Source organism: Miscanthus floridulus, chromosome 10 (assembly GCF_019320115.1).
Source record: "Miscanthus floridulus cultivar M001 chromosome 10, ASM1932011v1, whole genome shotgun sequence".
Classification (NCBI taxonomy): domain Eukaryota; kingdom Viridiplantae; phylum Streptophyta; class Magnoliopsida; order Poales; family Poaceae; genus Miscanthus; species Miscanthus floridulus.
In genome coordinates, this window is record NC_089589.1 from 21,449,895 (window position 1) to 21,464,862 (window position 14,968).

General features: G+C 43.1%; 1 protein-coding gene and 1 long non-coding RNA gene across 8 annotated transcripts; one reads left to right on the forward strand and one right to left on the reverse strand.

The window, feature by feature from the left end:
- Positions 1-1,145: 1,145 nt before the first annotated feature.
- LOC136487808 (abscisic stress-ripening protein 5-like) lies at positions 1,146-2,136 on the reverse strand. Its single transcript, XM_066484918.1, has 2 exons — positions 1,801-2,136; positions 1,146-1,685 (listed from the first exon to the last, which is right to left on the reverse strand). The coding sequence occupies exons 1-2, from the start codon at positions 2,008-2,010 to the stop codon at positions 1,497-1,499; spliced, it is 399 nt and encodes a 132-aa protein (XP_066341015.1). The 5' UTR covers positions 2,011-2,136; the 3' UTR covers positions 1,146-1,496.
- A 7,301-nt stretch (positions 2,137-9,437) lies between these two features.
- Positions 9,438-13,477, forward strand: LOC136487809 (uncharacterized). 7 transcript variants are annotated; one of them, XR_010767369.1, is made up of 4 exons: positions 9,438-10,006; positions 10,348-10,643; positions 10,721-11,718; positions 12,575-13,477. It is a non-coding gene; the product is annotated as an uncharacterized lncRNA (long non-coding RNA). The 7 variants fall into 7 exon arrangements; XR_010767365.1 differs by having other exon boundaries at positions 10,348-11,484; positions 11,567-11,718; positions 12,575-13,476; XR_010767368.1 differs by having other exon boundaries at positions 10,348-10,831; positions 11,276-11,718; positions 12,575-13,476.
- Positions 13,478-14,968: the final 1,491 nt, after the last annotated feature.

A 14,968-nucleotide genomic window follows, 5' to 3' on the forward strand; every position in this document is an offset into this window, starting at 1 on the left:
TTTTTTATTTGTAGGGGCGGCTGGATATTGAGCCGCCCCTACAAATCAATTTTTAGAAATCACGAAAAAGGGGCAAAAAATAGCAAAATTTTATTTTTAATCCGATGAGGTCCCCATCGGCAGCCACACACACCCACTCTATCGTTGCAGCATTTTTTCATAATTTTTGCACGGGTTTCGAACCCGCAACCTCTCGCTCGCGCGTAAACTCCTTTACCACTGCACCTCACGATCACTTGTATCTATATTCTATTTTTGTTCCCCACATATTATACAAAACTGAGCATAAATTGATTATTTGAGGCCCTAAACTAATTCAAATAAAAAAGTTATCAACTACAAAGTTTTATAACTTTTTGAGATCTACAACTTTCATTTTGATAGTTTCTCCATCCGAGGTCACTTATAAAATTTGAATTTCAAATTTGAGAAATTCGAATGTAGTTTTCTATCGCAAGATGATTTCAAATGAGAAAGTTATCAACTACAAAGTTTCATAACTTTTCAAGATCTACAACTTTTATTTTTACTGTTTGTTCATCCGAGGTCGTTTAAAAAATTCAAATTTCAAATCTTTTGAAATTCAAACAAAGTTTTCCTTGACAAAATGATTTCAAATCAAAAAGTTGTCAACCACAAAGTTTTATAACTTTTCGAGATCTACAGCTTTTATTTTGGTTGTTTCTCCATCCGAGGTCGTTTACAAAATTTGAATTTTAGTGCTTAATTTTTAATACTCGGTGTCTATTTGTAGGGGCACTTCAATATTGAGCCGCCCCTACTAATCCGATTTATAGGGGCGGCTGGATATAGATCCGCCCCTACAAATCGGGTCATTTATAGGGGCGGCTGATAACACCGGCCGTCCCTACAAATCCATTTGTAAGGGCGGCTTATTTTACAACCATTTGTAGGGGCTGCTCAATATAGAGCCGCCCCTACAAAGAAAGCAAGGCGTTACTATAAATCATTTTTATATATAGCAGTGATATATACTATGTCTAGATGCATAGTAAAAATAATGTATCTATAAAAGCTAAAATGTCTTTTGCAATGGAGGGAGTATATTAGAAAAAGGGGGAATATTGAAAACTAATGAAAATTAAACTCGAAAGAAGCTATCATAATTCATAAAGTTGGACGAGTTGATAAAATCGTGCTGCATTCACATGTCATACTCAAATATAGTACAAGCATTCAACTACTGATACACATGAGCCTTGACTAGGGAGCCACACATCATCATATCGCTCCAACTTATTCAACACAATTATACACGCAGAGAAAATGAAGCAGCAAGTACAGGAACACCTCGACGCTCATAGCCGGCCCCACCCCACCTCTTCTCAGTCTCACTCACACAAGCAACAGCTTATTAGCAAGGTCCGGAAAAGGGACTTATTATGGTGAACCGTCAAATTAACACGCATGCAGTACAGAATTAAACAGGTGGTGGTGCGCCGGAGCAAGCTCGATCGCCGTCCGGTACGGTACGGTCACCCGAAGAGGTGGTGGTGCTTCTTCTCGCCGCTGGCCTCCTCGGCGTCCTTGTGGTCCTTCTTCTTCTCGTGGTGCTCGTGGAAGGCGTAGCCGCCGGCACCGACGGCCGCTGCCGCCGCGACCTCCTCGGTGATCTTGTGCCTGTGCGCGTGCTCGGGATCCTTCTTCGCCTCGTGCTTCTCGTACTATATAGTATATATGGAAGGGGAAAAAAAGAATCCATGGAACGAAGACGAGTGAAATTAAGGTCGATCGTCGTCAGCACAAAGAACAAAGAAGAAGCATCGATCGATGATATACAAGGGCGAAGGCGCCGGCGGCGATGACGCCGGCCTCGCCGAGGTGCTGCTTGTGCTTGTGCTCCTTCTCCTCTTTCTTGTACTTCTCGTACTCGTCCTCGCCGGTGGTCACCACCTCGGTGGCCACGGTCTCGGAGTACCCGTACTCGCCGGTGGGCTGCTCCTCGTCCTTCTTGTGGTGGTGGAAGTGGTGGTGCTTCTCCTCCGACATGGCTGCTGCCCGGTCGAGCTACCTGGTCAGCTGCAGGTCTATACTAAGCTAGCTAGTGTGGCTTAACTGGGGGAGTACTAGCTACACTCCACTTGGCTACCAATTGGCTGTGTTTGACGATAGGAGATGGTTGGCTTGGGGGCGTTTTATAGGCGATTCCACACGCCATTACACAGTGGGCGGTGGGATTAGCATGACTAAACATGCATGTGAATAGGATAACGATATTATTACTGGAGTCACGGAAGCAGATGGGACATATTATGGCATGCATGTATATACCTACCTCACATATTCCTTCTAGCTGCAAAAGTTTGTTCCTCTCTAAGTGTAATTTATTTAGTACCTATAGGACAAAAAAAAGACAAATATTAGGCATTGTATGGATCCATCCAACTTAAGTTTATAGCTAGCTAAAATTTCAAAGTTAACTTTAGCCAGCTAAAAGTACTTCTAGCTAAACTTTAGCTACGGTGTTTAGATCCTCCAACTAATAGACTCAGCTAACTTTAGCTAGGTTAAAGTAGCTAAACTCAGTTAAACTTTAGCTGGACTTTTAAGTAGACCATTTATATCCCTAGCAGCTAAATTTAGTCGGCTAAAGTTTAGTTGGTGGATCCAAACAAGCCTTTATTGGGGTTTTATTTCAACATTTACAATGTTCTCCTTCTGTGAAATGACATACAGATCCCGCGTGATGTCCCTAGGTTTCACCAAAATGCAAATAAACCAATTGGAAGCTTCTTAAATTCTTATCCACACACCACTGGAGCCCATTAACGGGGCGCCACGTTCATTTGGACGGTGCGTCACAACGACCTTGTTGCCGGATGGATGGAGTAGCATTCTGTCATTGACATAGCGCCTACCCCATTTGAGACGACACTAGCTAGTACTACTGATCTTGTCGGCAGAAACTTAAAGTTGCGTATATATACTATATGGCGCTGGTATATGTTGTAGATCTACAGGTATATAAGGCGTATATACCTTGGACCTTGGTGTCTGGTGATTCCAGGTGCAGAAGTTTATAACTCGCCTGATTCGAGCCTACTAGGTAAGAAGTCAGGGGTGCATCCATGTGGTATGCCAGGAGAGCCACAGCATAACCTATTGGTCGGCTAACATTCATTTGATACTTGGATACTCACTTATTAATTTTGCTGTTATAGATAAATAAAACGATAATGATATGATGAGGACGTCCGTCTTGTGACTACCGTCCGTACGTGCTCCCGCAAAAAAAAAATCTCTGTCCATTCGTTCCACTCCCAGCGGCGCCTCCATCCCGCGCATCCCCCGTGGCACCTCCCCCCACCGCCGGCCGCTGCGCCAGCCGCCTGCCCCTTCTTCTTGTCCCCCGCCCGGCCAGAGCTCCCGGCCAGCCCCTTCTTCCCACCCCCCGCTCGGCCAGAGCTCGCCGGCAGCCGCCTGCGTCTACGCCTGCAGACGACCCCTTCCTCCCGGCCCTCACCTGGCTAGAGCCTGCCGGTGGCCTGCGCCATCTCTAGCATGTCCACGCCTTCCCCTCCGCCCACCTGCGACGGCGGCAGCCTGCATCCCAGCCAAAGCTTGCCGGCGGCCTGTCCGCGCCGACCCTCCGCTCTCCTCCAGGAGGGGTCGCGACGGCGCTGCCCTGCGCCTGCCCATCCCGCTTGCGTTGCGTCGTACGGAAGAAGAAGGGTGAAAAACACATGTTGCAAGCCTATGTTTCATATGTTTCATAGGTATGTTGCAAATATTTTATATGGATGTTGCAAAAGTAGATCGGAATGTTGCATATGTTGCAATGGTTGTACACGTATTTTGCAAGCTTCTGTTCTCAATGTTTCATCTGATTTTTCAAATGTATGTTGCAAGTATGTTTATTTGTATGTTGCATATGTTTCACATATATATTTCAAGTTTTTTATCTGGATGTTGCGTATGTTTTACAATGATTTTGAGGTGTTTTTCAAGTGTTTCAGATGCATGTTCAAGTGTTTCATCTGTCTTTAGATGTATGTTGCAATTGTTACATATGGATATTTCAAAAGAAGATGGGGTATTGCATCTCGCTCCCTCCTCGTCTTTTGATGCCTCGCCTCGGTGTCTCCACCTTCTCTCGACGCTGGCTAGGCATCTAAACCAAAGGCGCGGGCGGGCGCCGCACCCTCCCTTTCTTCTTGATGTGGGCGGCTCGTAGTGGGATGGCGGCGCGGCTTGGTATGGTGGCGCAGCGAGAGACGGGCTGCCGCGAGTACACGCGGGCGCGCGCTCTTTCTGTTCTGTTACGTGGGGGAGGGATAGGTGCGCTCGTTTCTTCTGTTATGCGCTGAGATCGAACAACTCTTGTTTCTCGAATCGGATTGGCCCGAGCTACGTCCGGACGCGTTATCTGACGGACATCCAAGCGCTAGTCGTCCAGTAAATAAAAATAAAAAGAAGCCTGTGGTCCAGTAGTACAACCCTCTCGCCCTAACTCTGAGTGTGCTAGTTCGATTCTCATAATCATCTGATTTTTATGTTTCCTATTTTTTTTCTTACACTTCATTTATTTTTTTTATCCCTAAACTAAGACGGTTCAGGTTCAATTTTTACCATGAGCTGCACTTTCTTTTAAACTTTTTCTATTTTTCTATCCCCTACAAAATAATTACCAATACTTATCTATTCATGCAAGGGATCACGTCATATTCCACTAAGTCCATATCATCCCTTATTAATTACAAAAAAATATACACGTCATCTCTATCATGTGCAATACTTTTAATCTTTAATTTATTAACATACGATTCATCTACCTACGCTATTTGTTTCATCACATATTTCTCTATAATGTGATCAAATATTCTATTGGTTTTCTTCTATTAGCTTACCGGTTTTTTACTAGATCTGATACAATAAAATAACATGCAAGTTAAATTCATATATATACATTTTCAAAAAAATCATATATATACACAGTATACATAATACCATATATAGTAATGTTATGTATATAATTGATTTATTTTTAAGAAAATCCTGCTGCAACGCCGGGGTATGCTTCTAGGTTTTCTCCAATTCTGTAATACAAGGCTCTTGTTCATGCGCTCTTAGGCACCCAAACGCATGCAACGAGTCCGTTACTCTCTCAGACAACATTTAGTGTTCTTTTCATCTGCATGCATGGCTAAACGGGTCTCCATATACTTATTCGGCATACAAATATGTGCTCTTATATGTTCGTCATACAAATCATGGTTACTTCAATTTGACCACATATTCGTATCGGTTCAAGTTTTTTTTTAACCTTTTACAAGGTCAGAACATCTCCAGGAGTCTTTGTTAAACTAACTCTCTAAATCATTATATGGAGAGTCATTTGAATAAAAATCACTCATTATATCTTTTCACCCTCCGACCGCTTTTCTAAATCTTGTGCACACTAGAGATCCAACTCCGTTCTCCATCTTCTACCGAGAAATCCGTAATAGAGGATGTCAATATTTGAAAATCCAATTAAATAAACCGTTGGAGGAAACCTTTTAATCTAAATCTTTGTTCTATTAATAAAGAAGGATATAAAGAGGCTTGTTCTCAAATCTAGACGTCGATGTGGATACTATCTTTGCATTTTGACAACCTGCAAAAATATGTCGGTACACTAGAGTTTGTAGAATAATGAGGGTTAGGAGTTAGGACTAAGTATGCTAATAATTTTGGTGGTCAATAGGATGCCTTAACTAAAAGGTCAGCAGCTTCCTCAATGGATACGGCTTATCTTTTGACAAAATAAATCTTATTGCCTACACTCGAAGCAATCGCCGTCCATTGGAGCTAGAAAAAAGGACCAGATCTGAAGGCAAAAAAAAAAAATCGTGACACCTCAAATGCTCTGAGAAAGTGTACTTTGATCGCGATATCGAACGACTTAGAAATTTCAGAGTTTTCTCATCCAAAAAACATGTCTTTCCATTTCTTTTTTGTTTGTTGAGATACCAGAAATGGGTCCAGGCAAATCAAAATAATAAAAAAAGATTGTATAGGTCTCCACGCACTCAAAAAATATTTGATTCTTTCACTTGATTAAGCTAGATACATGCATGTGGCAACTTGCATGCGTGTGCACACATATTTCTCTAACCCAAAGTGTTTCAATTTTTTTATGTCAAACTTTTGTTGCTTTGGTTGTGTCTAAAAATTGTATCATGACAAATTAGTTTCATTAAATCCACCATGAAGTATATCTTGATATTTCATTTATTTGCATTGGTATTGTAAATGTTAATGTATTTTTGTAGCTACATACTTGATCAAAATTAGAGAAGTTATACTTAATTAGGATAATGAATTGGTCATTTTTTACATTTTAAAGAGAGAGGGAGTTATATGATAAACCAATATGTACTACATATACCTCACAATGGCATAATTTGTTCTCCCTAATTAGCTAAGTCAGACATTAATGCAACGGTGTGTTCGATTTGAGGAAGAATATGGTGGTTCATCATTTTCTGAATCCTCAAGTTTTTGTTTGCTCTGTGGAATATATATAATGGATTGATTCTGCACCACTACATGCCTCTCAAGCTAATAGTTATATTATAGGATGAAATGGTTCGTCACACCAAATACCTCATAAGGCCATTCTCAGTGAGGAACTTTATGGCATTGTTTCCAAGACTGACAGAATGAAACTAAACATAGATGAAACACCCACTCTCAATGTAAAGTTTTATTTTATGGTTTCATAAACATTTGATTTTATGACTCAGAGTTGGTAATTGTGCCAAGAGAGTTTCATCCCCATGAAACTCACTTCTCTCTCTCTTCTTAAAAACATTGCCACTCATCAAAAATGATTTTGTGATAGCTTATTAAATGCAAATGAAACTCTGATTAAACTCACACCGATACTGGCCTAAATAACCCAAAGATTTTCGAACTTTGGAGAGAGGTTATCCTTTACAAGTTTGGGAATTATGACATGTCGACTCTTGTGTTTATGATCGATTAATGTACTATATATAATAAGGGCCTTAAAAGATCCACTTTTCCTTTAGCTAAAGAAGAGTATGATGCAAATCACAAAGGGAGCTGGAAGTTGTCGGCCACTTGATCGATCCAACACCCAAAATATCTTCACCAGACGATCGATCCATGCATGAAGACGACCCTTCTCCTATCAACATCATCATGCATTGCATCTTGGCTACCAAATAACTCATATTAAACAAAGCATGTATATACATATACATATGTGGTGTGTTCTTAATTCATTGGCCATTTGCATTGCAACCACAGGAACTTGTGCCGTTGATCTCCCCAAAGTGAGAATGGAGGTGCAAAAGGTCGAGGTAGTTGTTACCTGTGGATCTGGATCAGGTGACACCTTGTGGCCGTAGTCTATGCACGTAATCAACTGCTCAAGTGGTTGACTAGCTCGTCTAGTTCTCTAGACAGTCACTTCACCGAATAACCATGCATCTCGATCATTTGGACGGTGCAAGTCGTACTAGCTAGTAGCTAGTATATGGTATATTTAAACTGATCTACTAATATGTTTTTCATATCGATCTTTCTTGTGGATCATATATATGCATGGCGTATGCATGGATGCATTTTGATTATTTCTCACGGAAAGAAGCATATATATTGAGGCCTCGTTTAGATGCATATGTATCGATCTCAGTTTATTTGTGTTGAAGTGGATTGGTGTGGAATTTAAACTAAATTTCACCCCAACCCACTCCAACACACATGTATTCTAAACAAGCCCTGATGCAGACGGGGTTCATGGCATATCCATTCTCTATCATCATCATCATCATTGTTTATAAGCACATTAGAAATACAAATATTAGCTAGCAACCAATTCTTAGTTTTATCATTATATAAATGTTGGGACGAGCTCACCTTATAATCAATGGTTGTATCCTAAGGTGTTATGTCCTCATCATATATAGCAACTGGCTAGGTAAAAGAAAAGGTTTTATTTAGCTTGCCTTACTTTGGCGACCAGTCTTAATCTAAATGTACAAATTTTATCTTATTTCTTTTCTCATAGCAGAGTAGTCCAGGTGAGTTTGTCCATCCGGTACCTTATTTATCTGGCAATGTCGTCATTTCAAGCAAATGCAACAATAATGACATTGAAGTTAAAGGATGAAAGCAAAAGAGATGGACCAAGACAAGCGACATGTGTGCCCTGCTTGCATTGGATCCCAAGCAAGGTAGATCCAAATGTTCCATGGAGCAATAATGCAGCAAGCACGCAGCAGCAACCACTCCATTATTGCTGTGTTAGGAGAAGTAGCCCTACTACATTTTTCGTCACAAGTGCGATCCAGATCTTGCATCCCAACAAGAGGTCAGGCATGCACGGATCATGAATGATAAATAATAATGTGATGGCGTACATCTCTCATATTTTTGCAGCGTTGTACCACCTATTTCCTCCTATCACAAGTATAATTAAGTCCACTAAGGGCGTGATTGGTTGCTTTGGTGATGGAGAGCCGGGATGGAGAGGCAGTATAGGATTGTGAGATGCATGCTCAAATCGTGCACCCAGTCGCATTTGGTTGTCTTTGTTGTTGGTCCAGTATGAGATGTGATCTTATTTGGTTGCATGCATGGATAAGAGTTTTGAGTGTGTGACACATGGGCCCTTATACCATGGGTGCATCGTGTCATCCTGCATCGCGAGGGAAGTGAAAATTGAAAAGACGGAGCCGTGCGGGATGGTGGAGGGCAGCGGACTGAAACGAAGCAGGCAAAGCGTGCGAGGCGGGGAACCAAACATGACAGAGGAATGAGTTGAAACAGGCAAAGGGTGCAAGGGTGACCTGGTTCGGGCAACCAATCAGCCCCTAAGGCATCGATATAACATATATGGTCCCAATATAGTACTTTAACTTTGTTTTGTAAAAATAATATTGTTTCATATAAAATAATATTGTTTGCCTATCAGATAGAGCCTGTTATTTTTGGTACATCCTTGATCTTCAAACTCCATCCGGCCGGCAAATTGCAGACTCTATCCGAAAGTTCCTTCCAAAGGGATGGGCCAGCGGTTGCACAAAGTCATCTTCATAAGGTCTCCGAAAAGAAGACCAGGGCGCACCACCGGCCTCTCCCGAAGGGTAAACACGAAGACACCTTCAGGCGGTCCGAAACTACTGCCCTTCGAGAAGTGGGGCGAGGGCTGCCGAAGTCCTACTATGCCTGAGGAGGTGGCAATGTTTCGGAGGGCGGGCAGAAGCGAGGACATGGACACTGACCTAGGAAGTCAATTTCAACTTACATGGACTTAAAATCAAAAGACCATAATGTCCCTATGATATTAGGGGTATGCTCCAGGGTAGGAGCATTATGGTTATAGTCCTCGAGTGTAACTTTGACACTATAAATAGTGTCCCTCTAGAATAAAGTAGGGACATATAGTTCTTTGGTGACAACTCCGTCCCAAAAGGACAATATACTTGATGTTCTAGCAAAAAAAAAAGTTAGATATCCTCGCATACCCAGGAATCACTATAGCTCCACCCCCATAGCCAAAGATGCCTAAGGCCGGGCAACCCGGTGGCGTCCCTTAACTTTGCATTAAGCACCCACACGGCCACACCATCGAATGGAGATGGAGAGGGAACACGAAAGAAGCTTGGAGGAAAATGATTCAGGGAGAAAACTTGAGCCGTGACAATAATCCAAGGAGTTAAAAAATGTTTTTCCTTCGTCTTTTGAGCAAGGCAAGAGAAAGTTGGACTGCCCATGGAAGCCCACTTCTCACTAGCTCCGGCCCAATCTGTACTCCCTTCCCCTTCCTTTCCCTTCCCCTTCCCCGTCACCTCCCTGCTCATTGCAGAGCACGGAGCCACGGGCAGGGGCAGGGGCAGGGGCAGGGGCAGGGGCAGGCACGGAGGCGGGGTCTCGTCTCGACGGCTGGGGCACTCTGGCACAGCGATGATAATAGGATGACCCCCGCGCAGGGCCTCCCTTCTACATCGTCAAGGACGAGATCCAGGACTCAGTGAGCTGCTCACCTTCTGCCCGCCCTCTACTAGTCCCCGTTGCTCCATCCGTCCGTTTCTTTCGTTGTTCGGAACCGGGGTGAGGGTCTACTTTGATGCTCATCCGTCCGCGCTGCAGAGTTTGTGCGTGTAGTGAGTCGCGGTGGCATGGTAGGGTAGGGAGCAGTGAATCGAGCAGAGTTGGCGGCTGGCGCCGTTTTCTTGGCTGTATGCAAATGTTCGAAGAAATAACTGTTACACCACTAGTCGTCATATTTTGATTCCTAGACTAGAATTCATACATTGCGTACCCATCTATGCTGCATATGACTAAAGCTTTCTTCTTTTCCTGTTATTGTAGGGAATCACAAAGTGCAAGGTGCATTACACCAATAGGAAGCATACACCTGAACTGAATATGGGAGAATATTTTTTATCTGAACAAAGAACTGCTGACCAGCTGTGGAAGTATCCAATGGCAGGTGCATGGAATGGAGTTGCCTCAGCATTTGGATTCTTGTTATTCTAATTTCCAATCCATGCTATTCAGAAGGATTTCCATGTTATACATTCTCCTTTACATGCTTGCTACACCTCAGGCAGCATCACTATCAGCCGCTCATGTAGTGCTGTTCTGTTATGCTAAGTACCAGAAAGGTTATCGTAAAATTACATCTACTTATTTTGTGATACCGCCAATGTCCTTTACTCACTTGAATATAATTTCGAATAAGGTGGGTGAATCGGAGAAGGCAATTTCAGAGTTTGAGAGAGATCCAGCATACTACAGACTTAATGAGGCCAAAATTGTGAGGAGAAAAGGCTGAGTGACTGCACATAATGAGGTATTTTTCACAGGAGTTCTCAGTGCTGTGAACATATATAAACCATAATTTCACTGCAATAACATATCCATGTATTATGGGGCATCTCATGAGGTTTCATATTTAAAGTGGAATGTTGAAACTGGAAGACGAAAGATAGTCTTTGGATGTTCCACCAATCCTTCTGGATCAATCAGATCCAAGAAGCACGTTGTGCAAGACAATGATGAATTTATTGCTTCAGAATCTGATCAGCAGATGCTCCTGATAGAGTAATTCCATGAAACTTAGCTTGTTGCCTAAGTGTATATTGCTGTAGTCAAGCTTAAATCAAAAGAAGAACTAAACTTCTGCCGCATGGAAGATAATGAATACTAAACATGACCCCTCGATGTTTATGATAAAATTCTTGTTTTCTAAAAAAAAGAAATCCATTAGTCAGGCGTTGTGAAGCCTGCTTACTAGTTTCAGGGTTAGGTCTCTACGATGTCCTATGTCTGTCAGTCACGCTCGGCTTGCAGTTTCTTCCCTCGTCAGCCATCCTGCAACATCACCACTAGCTGCTGCTTCAGCGTTCCACCAACCATCGGACTCGACACATGCAGCAGCCGGCAGCATCAACCCCTGTGCATCCTATGGCAGTTGCCATCTAGTTCCACCACTACTTCTACCTGGTACGCTACTCGACACTGGAGCTACGTAAATGTCGATCTCCTTCCTAAAGATCTCTTCGATTGCTGCTTGCTACTTGTACAGAAGTTGCAAAAAGAAATAACTCAATGGGGGATGCAAGCCTACAGATAACTGAGTCTGCAAATGAGTAGATTGTAGGGCATGGAAAATTTTAATGTGCCTAACTGAGGGGAATTGTTTCCTCTTAGCAGTGATTAAATGATTATAATATACAGGTATGAAAATAGAGCAATATGCATACCATTACTTTGCATGACATGACATCATCAATTTAACTTTGCATGAAATGACTAAACTAAGATAGTTGGTAAGAAGGAGTTGGAAAAACCATAGCTTTCTTGTTAAATGCTTATGCTAAAGTCTTTTCAGCTTCCAGCATCTTCTTCAAAACTTAAATGACTGGTTTGCACACACCATTACTGATCCTCGATACATTTATGATGTGTCTCATGCACAAGCACAACCATGAATACAATGTGCAAGTGATTTGCTGCTAATTCACCTAGAAGATCTCTGATGCATGCAGAACTTTTTTTTAATTGCCTGCAACTCTCTCAATGCATCTCCAATATTAATGCGATCAGTTGGTGTCCCCTCCGAGCACATAATTCCAACCTTCAGAACCAAAACGATGCAACCAATTTCATTCTCTTCAGTGCCATGATAGTTCTGTGCTATTCCTTTAACACTCTGTGTTGCTCTTAGTAGGTCTTGGTCAATGACATTAGCTGCTTGATCTGGCAGTGCCATTTCTACATGCCTATGAAGGCTAAGAGCTTCCCCAAACTCGAGCTTCCCCAAACTCAGAGCTTGTTGGTCTTTTTCCAGTGAACATCTCCAGCAATAGTATACCATAACTGTAGACATCACCATGGATCGAGACTTCATTTCCCAGTCCATACTCTGGATTCAACAAACACTGTGTTAGATGGAAGTAAATTTTAAACAGATGGCTTCACTATAAATTAAATGAGTAGAATTATGCGCACCTGGAGCAACATAACCAATTGTTCCTCTTACTGCACTCCATCTAGTTGATCTCTCTAACTTGTCATTGTGTTCTTGATGTAGGAACCTTGCAAGCCCAAAATCGCCAACATGTGCAACCATGTTGTTGTCAAGAAGAATATTGCTCGGCTTGAGGTCACAGTGAATAATTGGAAATGGTTTGTGATGGTGCAAGTAGTCAACTGCAGAAGCTACATCAATGGCAATTTGGAGTCTCCCAATGATCAACACCTTAAGCAAGACCCTAGAAGCACAAGAGAGGATCCAAGATATCAAGCAAAGTCCAAGTACGAAGATAGGAACCAAGCCAGATGCAAGATCGCGAAGAAACGAGCTTCACAGAGGTGATCGGACGCGGCCCTTATAGCGACCAGACGCGTCCGATCAAGATGCTCGGCATCAGCAGGCGTCAGCAGTAGCGACCGGACGCTGAGGACTAAAAGTGACCGGACGGGTCCGATCGACAGTGACCGGACTCGGTAGTGCGTCCGATCAGGACGACAGTAGCGTCCGGTCAGTAGCAGAAGGCTAGGTTTCGCCTCCAACAACTACTTTCTTGGTGGAGCTTATAAATAGAATCTCCAACCGGTCATTTGAGGTGTGGAGAGTTGAGGAAACATACCAAGGGTGTTGATACAACATTTTAGTGATCTCCACTTGCATAGTGCTTAGTGATTCATTAGGTGATTAGCGTAGGTGCTTTGCGAAGTGCTTAGGTTGATTAGACCACCGCTTTTGCGTTTGCTCTAGGTTTAGGCCTAGTGTTTAGTGAGGTTTGCATATCTCTTACCACTCAGTGCTTGCGTGCACTATTGTTGTACATCGGAGGGGCTTGTAGTCTTACGAGATCATACCAACCGCGTTTGTGGTGTGGCCGCCACCGTGTACCGGAGGGAACAAGGCCCACGGCGTTTCGGCCAGAAGCTTGATAGTGAAGAAGGCGGGGAGCATCCAGGAGAGGCTTACCGAAAGGCACGTTGGAGACACACTTACGCATGGGGAAGGCCAGAGGCTATCCATGGGGTTACCCGACTAGGAGCTTGGCCCTTGCGAGGAATTCCTTGCGAGGGGCTCCAACGAGGACTAGGGAAAGCTTGCGCGCTTCTCGATACCTCGGTAAAAATACTGGAGTCATCGACGGAAGTTTGCATATCTCTACCTTACTCTTTAGCTTCTGCATTTACATTATTTGCATAAACTCCTTTTGCGGTAGAGATAGCAACACACTAGCAAAATCATAGTAGCACATTTAGATAGTTTATCTTTTTGCATAGGTTTTGCTAAGGATAAAAAAAGAAGCCATAGTTTAGAGTTAGAGTTTTAAGTTACCTAATTCACCCCCTCTTAGGCGTCACGGACCCTTTCATCCTCCTATCCTTTTTTTGGGGGGGGGGGAGATTGCAAAAAAACCCTCTCCAACAACTCCTAGTCCATCCTCCTACTCTTTTTGCACTTTCGCGTGTGAAGCAGAGAAGGAGTTCGTCACTGCCACCGTCGTCTGGAGAGGAGTTGATCGCCGCCGTTGTCGTGTAGAGGAGGTAATCCATCAAATTTGGGTCCCACTCGGTGGGATCGTTCGAAATTTGAAACTAGTCCCAGATTGAATCGCGTCGCTGCCGCCGAGGAGGAAGACGACAACGTCGGTTCAGCGAACTGTCTGCGTTGAGGCTTAGAGTTCCTGACCTTCGCCTTCTCAAGCGCGTCGCCCAGGGTGATCGCCGGCGTCACCCACCGTGGTGGCTGTGGTCCTCGCCAAGGTTTTCCGGCTGCCATTCAATGCACGGTTTCGCCGGCCTTCCTAACTCCTGCCAAACTGATTGTGCTACGTACCACTCGGTTTGGATCAACTCTGGCCTCCACCCCCTGCATGAGATGTCGTTCTGGACGTCGACCTCCTCGACCGTCATCGGAGCTGAGCTCCTCCATGAGGGCCCAATACTTTGGACCCCGTGAAATATCGCCTCCGCCCAAGGCGTCGGAGCCCGCGTTAGTCGGCGGTTCCCTCATCGCCTCGCTTCCCTCATTACTCTTCTACTAATCGACTGGCGATGCATAGATGATAGGTGTTTGGAACTATTTGTTAGAAGCAAAATATTATGAACTATTGGAGATGTCAATACTTTTTTAGAGTTATAAAACATGGAGTTTTTAGGATGAATATGTAGGGAACTCTTAGAGATGCTCTTATTTATTTCTCCTAATATTTTTTGACGAGTTAGAAAACTTCATAGTTTTACGAAGAAATTTTTGGGAACTCTTGAAGATGCTCTAAAACCATTATCAAGTATTCACTATCTTTTAACTAAAAAACTAAACTGCCTCCAAAGTCACTACAAACTAGGGTAGGAAGGTAATTTTTGAATGGTTGAAAGTTTAGAGGTGTGTAAAATATATATGGTTTTGGAGTAGGAGAAGGAAAATCACTACAACCTATTTCAAGGAGGTAGAATGAACTTT

Excerpts from the sequence above, each read along its gene's own strand:
- LOC136487808 (XM_066484918.1), bottom strand. The coding sequence starts at position 2,010 with ATGTCGGAGGAGAAGCACCACCACTTCCACCACCACAAGAAGGACGAG. Across the intron at positions 1,686-1,800 it reads CCGCCGGCGCCTTCGCCCTT|TACGAGAAGCACGAGGCGAA; the intron begins GTATATCATCGA and ends TATACTATATAG.